The 12,980-nt window shown below is 34.0% G+C and overlaps 1 protein-coding gene across 3 annotated transcripts in view; it reads left to right on the forward strand.

Moving 5' to 3' along the window:
- NIPBL (NIPBL cohesin loading factor) overlaps positions 1–12,980 on the forward strand; it is a 190,976-nt gene that overhangs the window by 125,608 nt on the left and 52,388 nt on the right. For all 3 annotated transcript variants that reach the window (XM_012736444.2, XM_012736443.2, XM_012736446.3), the window contains 7 exons: positions 696–878; positions 5,431–5,631; positions 5,886–5,957; positions 6,059–6,148; positions 8,166–8,269; positions 10,321–10,407; positions 12,634–12,865. In XM_012736444.2, coding sequence (XP_012591898.1) covers positions 696–878; positions 5,431–5,631; positions 5,886–5,957; positions 6,059–6,148; positions 8,166–8,269; positions 10,321–10,407; positions 12,634–12,865 — 969 coding nt within the window. The remainder of the gene's footprint in view (positions 1–695; positions 879–5,430; positions 5,632–5,885; positions 5,958–6,058; positions 6,149–8,165; positions 8,270–10,320; positions 10,408–12,633; positions 12,866–12,980) is intronic.

Here is a 12,980-nt window from a genome sequence, read left to right on the forward strand (position 1 = left end):
TTATAGACATTTATATGTTAAAATATTTGTGGTCTGTATATCCTACCTTACAAGTTTCTATTGTCTTCAGTTAAATGTGTATATTGGTTTGTCTGTTTGAAGAAATGCTCCAGAATGCTAAAGGCATCACCGTGCTTCTCAAATAGATAGTGATGATAGGTAAAAGCATATATAAAAAGCTCTTATCCCAGCCACCATACACAACTGCCAAGATCATAGAGGGAGAGAAGGAGGGGTGGTAAGTGTCCTCCAACTCTTCTCATTTATACTGAGGAGTAAGATTAGTTTCAAACCCTACAGGTCTACTCCAAACCTGTACAAAACAAATTTGGGTACTACCAAGAATGTGAGATGTACTTCTAACCACAAACCCACTTGCTAATGTCAGACAAATGAAGGCATTATATAAAAAAATTGATGTTATAACTACCCTTCATTATTATGGTAATATGTGTCATATTTTTAAAGTTGTTACATAACCATATATGTACACATATGTGTATACATACACACACACATATATATAAACTGTATTATCAGTTTAGGGTTGAGTATTACAGTAGTAACATAATAGTGTTTTGTTAAAGTAAAAATATGACTTAGAAAACATAAATACTTGTTTTTGCTGTGCTAATTTAGTTAAAATTATCCTTTTATCTTCAGATTTAAATTTTTTTCTTACCTTTCATTAATAGGTAGTATAGATCAATCAGTGTTAAAAGAATTACCCCCTGAACTTCTGGCAGAAATTGAATCCACCATGCCACTTTGTGAACGTGTGAAAATGAACAAACGCAAGCGTAGCACAGTTAATGAAAAGCCAAAATATGCTGAAATCAGTTCAGATGAAGATAATGATAGTGATGAAGCTTTTGAATGTAAGTATCACATAACTTTATTATTTTAGAATTTAAAAGCAGATTTATGTATTTGTCTCATTCATAATTTGGGAGGTTAGCAAGAGCACAGTGACCTTAATTCTTAATATAGTATAGCAAGTTTTTTTCTTTTTACTTTAAAAATGTGTGAAAGTTGAGATCAGTTGGCACCAAGAAAAAAATTTTAAATGAGCTGTAATTAGTGTTTAAAAACACAAGTGTGTTTCTGTATGCATTTAGCAAACATTTATTGAGCTCCTACTATATGCTAGGCACTAAGAATAAAAATACAAATAAGACGTGGCCCCTGTCTTCAAAGAGCCTTCAGTCTAATGGGGGAAGTATGTAAATAAACAATTATAGTACAGTGAGAAAGGTACTATGATTAACAGTCAATCCAGGGTGCTATGGGAACACATTGGATTGGCATCAAAATCAGAATGGGGGTTCAGAGAGTGCTTACTGGAAGAGGTGACACTTGAGTCTTGAAGGACACGTAGGAGATAGCCAGATGAAGAAATATTTAAAACCATACTATCACTAAATTATGAGTGGATTAGCCACATTGCAGATTATCTGTGTGGTTTGGACCTGGCTTCTCCTTTTTGCCCAGCTATGTCCTGGAATTCCTCCCTTGTTTCACTGTTTTCCAGAGCTGGCTTCTTCACTACACAGCTACCTCTCTACAACACTGTGATCACCTGTCTTTGCACTAGACTTGCTATACCTCGCCTGTCTTCCTACTGGTCCACTGAAAAAGTTCTTCTCTTTTATCCCTATCTTCCTTCTTCTGGAGCAAGAGAATTGAGCCTAGCCAAGAGGGGTCAGCAACCTTGTTTGACTTAAACGGCATTCAGTGGAAACAGACTATGGGAGATCTTCACTTGTGTGCCAACTGACTTAGACATAATGACCAAAAGAAGTGGGAAGACCACCAGTGTGTTCTACCTTTTCCACCTAGTGTCCATAGATTGAGGTGTGACAAGCAAGGGCAGGAAGGACAGATGCATGCTGCCATTTTTAAATGTATATTGCTGATGGAAGCCCTTCACCTCCTCCAAAGTCAATGTTCATTTACTTTGATCTTTTTAAAATTGTGAGCTCTTGAGCGATGAGCGGTAGATTATGAAAACTGAACAGATCTGAACAAGGTTTTAAAACTGAAATAAAATATACAACAAAGTTAATTGACATTTAATTATATGTATAAGTGTTATAATTTGTATTATCATGAGATGTATTTACATGCAGTATATTAAAATGGCTAAAGTTAATTTTTTTATTATAATCAAACATTTTGGTCATATGGGGACATGGTTAGCTCTGGAAAGTGAGAGGAGAAAGGAAACATGGTGGCTCAGAAACTTATTCCTTTTTATATACATGCCTCACTACTCTGTGTCTCTCCCCCTAATAGATCACCCATTTCTAGAACAGCTGAGAAAGAGGAGTCCCTTAATTGGAGTTTGATTTCAAATAACACTTCAAATCCAGTTGATTGATGGTGGCTTCCTGCATTGCTAAGTTGATGAAACTTCTGAAGCTACCTCACAGTTAGGTAGAAAGGATAACATAATCAGAAATGTCCACCAAGTATAAAATAGTGGAGAATAGTTTGTCATCAGTGTAGCCACTGTTCTTTAGCTTGCTTTCTATTAAAAGAGATATTGTCTCATCTTATGGGAGCACATAGCTTCATCTTAAAGTCATGGATCCTGTAATAGCTATGCCCAAGTATATTGAAAGCTAGTGTTACTTATTTAGAGAACCTGAACTTTAAGAGAGGCTCTTGGAGAAAATAGAAAGTTTCTCTGGAAGGTTTTTAAAGAAATATCAGAGTAGCTTCCTGTTTTTCTGTGTTTTTTTCTTTCCTTTTTCTTTTTTCTTTTTTAAACCACCCTGGGATACTACTAGGATTATTTCTATATGAGTAGCTATAGAAAAGTAGACATTGGGGCCACTGATTTGAGTGGTGAAAGAAGCCCAGTTGGTAGTTGACAAACAACCAAATTGTCATATCACAGCAAAAACAATGTAGAAAAAATGTAGAGCAGTACAAGATGTAAAAGTATGATGAGAGCATGAGTTGGAAACATTATGATTCTTTGAGAAAGATAGACTTTCTGAAACTGAAGATAGACTTTCTGAAACTGTTTTACTGCAGAGTTTAATCAAATTGGTTTCCTAAAATCTAAAACCAAGGAAATAGTTTTATTGAAGGATAGGAGAAAGGGCAGAAGGGTAACTTTGAAAGTTGGGCCACACAGATTTGGATGGCCATAGCACAATATAAGGTCACTGGGTGCCTGGAGAGGATGAAGAAGGAGGCACATAGGAAGCTAAAGAGAGATATAGGTGAAATTTGGGAAGGGAGGGTAGAGAACACCCAAGTCATATTTCACATACCTCTCTATTGAGTTTCTTCCCTTACTGCATCTTTAGGATAATAAGGGAAATGGAGAAAGAACAAGTTAGCCACAAAAAAATTGGGATCCTAATAACCTCTTTGCAACACATAACGTGTCATAGAGGTTGGGTGGTTATTGTAATTTGCCACCCCATTTTTATTCAAATTGCCTAAAGTTTGGTAAATGTGAAATAAAAATCTCCAAGGCTGATGGACGATTACCACCAATACAGTATATTCTATGTAATTGTGAACAACTATTAAGATTTTTCAAGCATTTTCTACTCAGGATAAATGCTTGAAATGGATTTCTTAGGAAATTAATTAAAATGCAAAAATACTAAAGTAGGTCACATTTGAGGTTGTAAAATACTACTTTGTGAACTAGTTTGCTTATTAGCTGTTATCCCTCGTATTTGGTAGGCATATCGATATTTGTGAAAAAAACATTTAGTGAATACTATACAAAAATGACGTGTTTCTCTGTGACACAGATACACACACACACACACACACACACACACACACCCTCTACTTATGTTAGTACATGAGACAAGTCTAATGTACTAGGACGTACCCTAATCATTAACGGGGAAAAGTTCACCTCTCCTCACATACCTCATAACCAAGTTTATGCCAAATTATGAAGAAAATCATTGAAGATTTAAATATATCCATTTATATATGTCCTTTGTATGAATTGTCTTACTGTGCCAAAGCTGTGACCACAAAGAAGAGTAAACAAAATGACCTTTTCCCGCTGTGTTGTCCATAGATTGGATAGAAGGGTCCAGAACTAGTATCCAACTAGATTTTTGAAAAAGAATGGATAGATAGGGCAGCACGTAAGGGTAAGATTAGCCAGGGTATAGACATTTATTAGCCACACGAGGACAACAACACAAGTGTAGAATAGAGTGCATGGGCCAGAGGTTGGTATCCTTAAATCTCACCCAAGTAGAGGTAAATCTCACCCAAGTAGAGATAAATGTCAGTAAGACATTTATCTTGAGTATTTTTGTATGTATCATAGTTAGGGATTCAGAAAAGAAGGTAGTCATTAAAAGGCCAGACAGACTAGAAAATTTATCATTGTCAGCAACAAGTGGTCACTACAACAACCAGTATATGATTTTAAGGTACAACACATCAGTTCTGTACCCTAGTTTTAACTTGGTGGTGCCTACACCCTAGAGCAGGTATGGTAAATATTTGTCACTTACATTGCCCTTCAGCTCTCATTGCAGACATTTTCTAATCAGTCTTTCTTGATGAACTATGATGCTTTCTTGGGGCTCAGAATTATTTTCAACATAATGCTCTAGGCAGCTATTACCAGTTGATCATAGTTGATGTGTCAGATGAAATCTGTTTGCCAGGTCTGCCTAGAGGCTCCTGTCAGTACTGATGATTTTAGCAGAATGCTTAGACCTCTGGAAGGATGGGGAAAAGATTGAAGGTAACATGTAAACATGCTTATGTAGTGTGTGGAAACTTAGAAGCTTTTCTTCTTGGGTTTAAGCACAAGCCTGTTTTTGGAGAACTGAATTCAATATGTGAGTATTTACAACTATACAGGTTTATTCTGTCTCTGTAGGCTTGTAATGTTAGGTTGTCAGGGTTTATGGTATTTATTGCTAATTATTGGTTTAACTTAGCTATTAATTGATGGTATACATTGTTACCCCTATTCTGTAACACTTTCTCAAAAGGTGACTTTTCCTCCAAACCCTGCTACCAATCAGTAATCTAAATGCTTTAAGGTGGTTCTGTTTTTCATCCAAATCCTAAATAAAGTTTGTTTTACAAGCCTTAATTAATCTTGAGGTTTAGATATAACCTTTACTGACTTGCTGAATACCTTTTATTAAAATGAGCACCACAGTTTAATTCCAAGAACCTTTCTATCTGTATTTATTAGCAAACTAATACGTTCATGTAAAAATCTTTAAATCTAGATAAATCATGCTAAAATCAGTGATACTCTTTCCATACCATAATTTAAACTTCTGGATAGACAAAATCGCTCATAATTTTCTAGACCCATGGAATAAAGATATTTTTCCCCATGTCATTCATTGTAAAGTACATTTTAATAGTCTTTTTAAATGAGGTAAATTATTTGTCATGGGGATTTGCTTCTAGCCTCTAGGAAACGACATAAAAAAGATGATGATAAAGCTTGGGAATATGAAGAGCGTGACAGAAGAAGCTCTGGGGATCATAGGAGAAGTGGCCACTCTCATGAAGGAAGAAGGAGTTCAGGTGGTGGTGGTCGTTATCGAAACCGAAGTCCATCAGATTCTGACATGGAAGATTATTCTCCTCCTCCCAGCCTTAGTGAGGGTAATTTATCAGTGTCAACAGATTTCTTACATAAACCAATTTAAATTTAGGGCTTTAACTTTGAAAAATATCTTATATCCTTTTATGAGTTAATTAAAAACTTATTTTTAATCAACAAAATTATATCTTTAGTTTGGATTTGCAGTGATTATTTTTAAGTATTTAATTAATGTTCAGGAAGAAATGAAAAACAAAAATGGTGGTATTTTAAGTTGTCATTCCTGCATATCAGTATTTCTTTTTGTTCATTTTAGTTGCTAGAAAAATGAAGAAAAAAGAAAAACAGAAGAAAAGGAAAGCTTATGAACCAAAACTAACACCTGAGGGTAACATTTTAGTTTATTTAATTTGTCTTTATTCATAGTCTTCAGCTTTACTTGTCTACTTGGAATGTGAACATAATAAATTGTTTTTTCTCCTCTTGCAGAAATGATGGACTCTTCAACTTTTAAGAGATTCACAGCCTCAATTGAGAATATTTTGGATAATTTGGAAGATATGGATTTTACTGCATTTGGTAAAATCAATTTAAAATGTATTTGTTTACCGATACTTTATGAGTCTAGCTTTCTGCTAGTTACTCTAGAGCTGCGGTCCCCAACCCCTGGGCCATGGATTGGTACCAGTTGGTGGCCTAGGAACCAGACCACACAGCAGGAGGTGAGCGGGGTGAGCAAGTGAAGCTTCGTCTGTATTGATTGCCGCTTCCCATTGTTCACATCACTGCATATGCGCTACTTGCCATTAGAGCAGCAGCAACATTAGATTCTCATAAACACACAGACCCTACTGTAAACTGGGCATGTGAGGGATCTAGGTTGCGCACTCCTTATGAGAATCTAATGCCTGGTGATCTGAGGCAGTGATGCTAGTGCTGGGGAGCAGCTGCAAATACAGATTATCGTTAGCAGAGAGGTTTGACTCTACCGTGAATATAGTGCACTACAATCATCCTGAAAATGCCCCCCAACCCCTACTCCTGGTCTGTGGAAAAATCATCTTTCATGAAACCAGTTCCTGGTGCCAAAAAGGTTGGGGACCGCTGCTTTAGTGGATACAGAGGCATGATCTGTGGTATCAAGAAACTTAAAGTCTCGTTTCAGAGTCTTATCTACTCCATGTTATCAAGAAACTAAAAACTTCAGTAGAAAAATCAAGTACTAAATTAGTTAAGTGTTGATAGTGTCTTAAGAATCCTGAGTACAGCTCTCACTGTAGGTTAGAGTAATTAAGGAAGTCTTTATGCGGGTGAAGCTTGAATAGATCCTGTAATGAAGGTACTAATAGGAGCAAAGATACAGAAATAGGAATCCATTCATCTGTTCATTTATTCTGGTGGCTAATATTTGTTGAATACTTACTATGTGTGAGTAGTATCTTAAATACTAGAAGTACAAAAATAAGACCCTAGCCCCTGGCTTTAGGGAATACAGACTCTAATATAGAAAACAAAATAATAAACCAATTAGAATATAGAAGGATTAATGTTATATTCATACATTACAATAATATATCAAGATTATATCTATAAATATAAAAATATTATGTTTATAAAAACACTACTTATGATGTATAGAGCTACTCTAAACAATCTTTTGCCAACTTCAGCTGGTAAAATCACTAATGTCTAATTTATACAAAAGTTATATGGATGGCATACATTAATTTTGATAAAAGGCCATTTATTTGAGAATGCCTTAAAGAGTATATCGCTCTTTATTTTGAAAGCATGTTTTGTGTGAATTACTTGCCTGAATATCACTGTGTTTCCTGATTATTTAGAGTATCAGTTTCATCTTTTTAAAAACTTTCCAATTCTGTGCTGAGAAATTGTCTTCTGTATCATTTAGGGTCCTAAAAGGAAGGCAGATGGCACTAACAAATTAGGATAATTTGAGGAGGAGTTATTTACAAAGAGACTATTACAATGATAGGGGCAAAATAGTGCCAGAACTCAGGGTTAACAGCCATGAAGCTGTTACCACCCCTATATCCAAAAGAATATGGGTAAAGAGAAGACACCAGAACTCACTCAGTAGGAAAAAATGTTGTAGAGCCTTGAAAGAAACAGTACCTTTTGGTCAGAGGACAGAGCCAGCCTGAGGAGACCTTGTAAAGAAAGAGTCAGGGATAAAAATACCCTGACCTCACTCTCCTTCTCTTTGATCTTCTGACAGGGCACCCTACTGGCTGAACCCAAACAGATGCCAGAGGGCATTGGGAGACTGTTGATGTAGTCCATATAGATCAGCATCCTGAGGCAGAAAGCATGGTTGAGAAGGGTCAACAGTGTATCCAAAGTGGTAAAGACAAGATATCTATCTCGTCTTCCCATCTTAGTCAGAAATCTAATTTTAATTCCTGTCTTCTTTCTTTCAGGGTTTATTTGAGGTTTACAGAGGCCTTTTAAGTTGTTATTTATTTAGTTTGTTTACATCTGTTTTTGTGTCCAACAATTTTATTAAAAAATTAAGCTTACCATTTTGAGCTATTTTGTTTATCTAAACTGTGTTTATGTTTGTTTGGTTTTTCAGGTGATGATGATGAAATCCCTCAGGAACTGCTCTTAGGAAAACATCAGCTTAATGAACTTGGCAGTGAATCTGCTAAAATTAAAGCAATGGGTATAATGGATAAGGTATCTCATTTAAGTAAAATTTATAAATTTACTTAATAGCTAACATTTAAATTAGTTTAAGGTTTTCAGGGTGAATTATGAAGTAAAAAATTATGAAAAAATTCATGGTTGCCTTCAGAGAGTCTAAATGAATTATGTCTTCTTTTTAAAAAAAGTTGAATAAAAAATATTCTGCAAATTATTCTAAAGAGAGTATATTACTGCTTTGGAAGAGACATAGGCCTTGATTTTTTTCAGTTTTCTTTTTCGTTTTCTCAAATATTTAGATTTAAGTGCAGAAATACATTAAATTTTTCTTTGACATTTGTTTTAGTCGTTTAGGGTCGTGAAAAAGGTAAAGGTATAATTTCAACACATTACCGATGGTGTAAAATGTTGCAGTTTTTAAATTAATTGTTAATAAATGCATGGCCTCAGTTGGTGTAGGCTTTATGATAGCGTTTATAAGTTGTCTTTCCTATGAGCTCCCTGTTACTAAGACGTAGTCTCATTGCACTAATGGAATAGCAGAATAGCTTTCATTGATAACTTCAGACAATAGTGGCAGCCTCAAGAGGTAGCTTCCCATAATCTTTATCAGCTGCCACTCACCTCCTGAACTACTGCATGGTTGCTGTGCAAATGCAATTTCAAGACAATTCCCTTCTCCTTTTTAAAGTAGAGTCCCTCTTGTATAGAATCATCTATTCCGAGTCTTAAGTTTCCTGGTCTATAATGTAGAGATAATGATTTGTTCTTTGAGAATAATAAAAATTAATTAAAGATTATGTTTATCTGTGATATTAATTCCAAACCATTTAATCCTGTTTATTTAGTTTTTTTCAATTTTACAATTTTAAAGTAGCCTAGAAAATATTTTGGTGTTTTTACAAACTTAAAATATAATCAGTTATTCATTTTTTATTTGTTTAAATATTGCCTATATTCCAAGTAATGAATTTGCCATGCAAATGATTTTTAAAGCCAGACATATCTCATAGTAAACCAAGAATTAATGTGCTTTTAATTCACATTGATATTATAATGTACAATTAGGAATGTATTGATTTCTGTATGGGAATATATCAACATTTTTCTGAGATGCCAGTGCTAATCTATATATCAACATTTTTCTGAGATGCCAGTGCTAATCTTAGGTATTTATAAGTTCCATAATTATATGTAGCTAATATTTCTAACTATTTAAAAAGGCAAATTTGCTGAGTATTTTCACAGTGTGAGAGTTTTGTCAAAAGTCTCAGCAAGTTATTTTAATCTGTTCTGAAATGATTTCAAGTAGTCTTTGGGGAAACTGGCTTCTATCCAGCCTGAGTAATGAAATTGGACTTAATGTCAATTACTCTCTTGATCTCCTGTTTGGCTCTTCTGACTGATTTGATTGAGTGTCCTAACTGCATGCTAGGAGTCTAAAAGAACTATTGAATCAAGAGATAATAAGTAGTGGTTACATCCTGACAGAACCTTCAAATGGACTACTAAATTTTTAAACAGAAAGCATCCTTTGTAAGATATGAAATAGGAGACATTTAAAAATAATCATAGATTACTACTAAATAGAGCAATGCTATCTCACATTCATAACTTTTATTCAAAATTTTATGCTTCTGTTATTCAAAATGCTATTTTAGATTTTAAGGAACTACTGAGTAACAAAGTAGTGTGAAAGCCATGTGATAATTAAATCAACAAATGAAGTCTTTCCTGTGTGTGTGTTCGTATGCATGTTCAGTGTCACTGCCACAAGAGCACAGGACCAGGTATCAGAATAAACTCAGTCTTATTTAGATATATGGTAAGAGTACAGCTAATAACATGCATATGAGCCTATTTTGTGTTTCCTTATTTGTCTTTCAGAAACAAGTGATTAATTCTTTATGTAATTCAGATTTGAATAGAAGTTCTAAGTGGGAAAGTTTTCTTTTCCCACTCTTTCAGGGGATGGTGATGTTACCTCTTCCATAGTTCAAAGGGAATAATTGTACAGAGTGTTTCTTTGAATAATTTATAACTCTTACCAATGATTAATAAAAGAATTTATGTTGCCATTTTAGCTTTCAACTGACAAAACTGTGAAAGTCCTAAATATCTTGGAAAAGAATATTCAGGATGGTTCAAAGCTCTCCACTTTGTTAAATCATGTAAGTTTAAGATCCATATTGTTAATTTTATCCTTAATATTGTTAAGCTGTACAGTAGTCCTCCTTTATCCCAGGTTTCATTTTCCATGGTTTCAGTTACCTGAAGTCAACCACAAATAAAAAAAAGGTAAGTACAGTACAGTAAGATATTTTGAGAGAGAGAGAGAGAGACACCACATTCACATAGTGTTTATTAAGTTTTGTTTATTTATTTATTTATTTATTTTTGAGACAGAGTCTTGCTCTGTTGCTGGGGCTAGAGTGAGTCCCGTGGTGTAAGCCTAGCTCACAGCAACCTCAGACTCTTGGGCTCAAGTGATCCTCCTGTTTCAGCCTCCCAGGTAGCTGGGAATACAGGTGCTCACCACCACACCCATCTGATTTTTTTTGTTTTTATTTTTAGTTGTCTGGCTAATTTTCTCTATTTTTAGTAGAGATGGGGTCTCACTCTTGCTCAGGCTGGTCTAAAACTCCTGACCTCAAGCGATCCTCCTGCCTCAGCCTACCATTACAGTATATTGTTATAATTGTTCTATTTTATTGTTGGTTGTTGATCTCTTCCTGTGCCTTATTAATACATTAAACTTTATCTTAGGGGTGTGTATGTATAAGAGAAAATATAGTACATATAGGATTCAGTACTGTCCACGATTTGGGGCATCTGGTGGGAATCTTGGAATGTATCCCCTGTGGATAAGTGGGGACTACTATGAATTTTTTCATAAGCAATAGGGAAAATTTTACATTTCAGTAATTTGAACTTGTTACCGTAATTTACTAATTACATTCATTAGCATTGCCAATAGAATTTCACTTTCAGTAATTCAAAATTAATGTTACACGTTGTCAATCCATAGCTTTGATATAAGAATAATAAAGATAGATATAAATTTATTTAGTTTTAAGGAGTGTTCTTTAATCTTAGTGTATGCTCTTCCTTGTGCAAGTGTATGAGTGTGTTTACAAATTTTTTTCATTTGTAATATAATGGTAGGTAATAAGTCTTTTTGTTGCCATTACTGGAGAAATAGTTAGAAACCTTATTATGATTTCATAATGTATACTAATCCTTGATTAGTGTACATTAGTCCTTATATACCATTTTTATACCTACCTCAAAGGGTCATTGAAAGGATTAAATGGGTGTCTAGCACATTGTAACTTCTCAATAAGTGTCAACTGCAACTGTTACTATATTTTAATATGTTTATATCAAAAGCAGTAGCAACATGGTTGTAATGGTTTATGAATTGACTAAAGTAAATTTCCTAGGATCTGCCTTCTTAGCATTGTAGCTGACTTTATAAATTACACATGCATTCAAATTGATCTTGATATCTCTAACATTAATGAATGCAAACATTAAGGCTTATAGCCATTTAATATGAGATAAGAATTTGGAGAAGTTTTGAGTTATTGAATTTTCTTTATTTCAAAAGCCCAATTATAAAAGTAGTATATTTATTGTAGAAAATTTGCAAAACACAAATCTCTATTCTCATCCAGCAATAACTACTTTTATCATTTTCGATAAATATACTTCCATTCCTGTATATACATGCATACTACATATATTTAATATGTACACTGGATTTTATTTTGTCTCACAAGGAAAGTGTTCTTGTTTGCAAAAGCCACAGGATTACTAAGTGATCTCATGGAATAAAATATGTAGAAAAATAATCTCAGATATTAGTTTCTGGATTATTAAATATATCCATTTTTTTAATGCCCTCATTTTTAACTACTTGTTGAATAATAGAAACAAAACTTAGAGAAACCTAAAGTATCAGTCTACTCCATCGTTAGTAGTCTGCAAGTTACTTAAATGCTTTGCCAAGAAATTGTGGTACACATCATCAAGAATTTGGAATTCTAGAGAGCTGGAATTCTTAGTGAAATTATTTTTATTACTAAAAACCTTAGGGCTAAAATCTTAGATTTGGCTAAAGTACACAAAAGATAAAGGAACTGTAACTTTGTTAATAGAGTCATCTAGTGGTGAATTGAGGAGATAGCATATATCATAGTTATAGACATTGAAACAAAAGTCTTGTTAAAGTAGTATCTGTGTTTCTGCTTTATTCTAGATATTCTTTAAAGAATGTACGCACGTAAAAACACTCTTTTCTACCAATAAAAATCAAATATATCATAATTTTTACTCATACTTTAAACCTATAAATGTGTTTATTGCCATGTCATTAACAATGTGCTGTTTTATAGAATAACGATACTGAAGAAGAAGAAAGGTTATGGAGAGACCTTATTATGGAGAGAGTTACAAAATCAGCAGATGCCTGTCTTACAACTATCAACATTATGACATCCCCTAACATGCCAAAAGCTGTATACATTGAGGATGTAATTGAAAGAGTTATACAGTATACTAAATTTCATTTGCAGAATACACTTTATCCTCAGTATGATCCTGTTTATAGATTAGACCCTCATGGAGGTTAGTTTGCCCTTTTATATTTATAGTTTTTTAGTACAGTATGAAAATCATCTATTGTAAATTTTTTTCTATGTTAGATGAGTCAGAATATAGTGACTTTTAAATGGCACCAAAA

This window comes from Microcebus murinus, chromosome 11 (assembly GCF_040939455.1).
Source record: "Microcebus murinus isolate Inina chromosome 11, M.murinus_Inina_mat1.0, whole genome shotgun sequence".
Lineage (NCBI taxonomy): Eukaryota > Metazoa > Chordata > Mammalia > Primates > Cheirogaleidae > Microcebus > Microcebus murinus.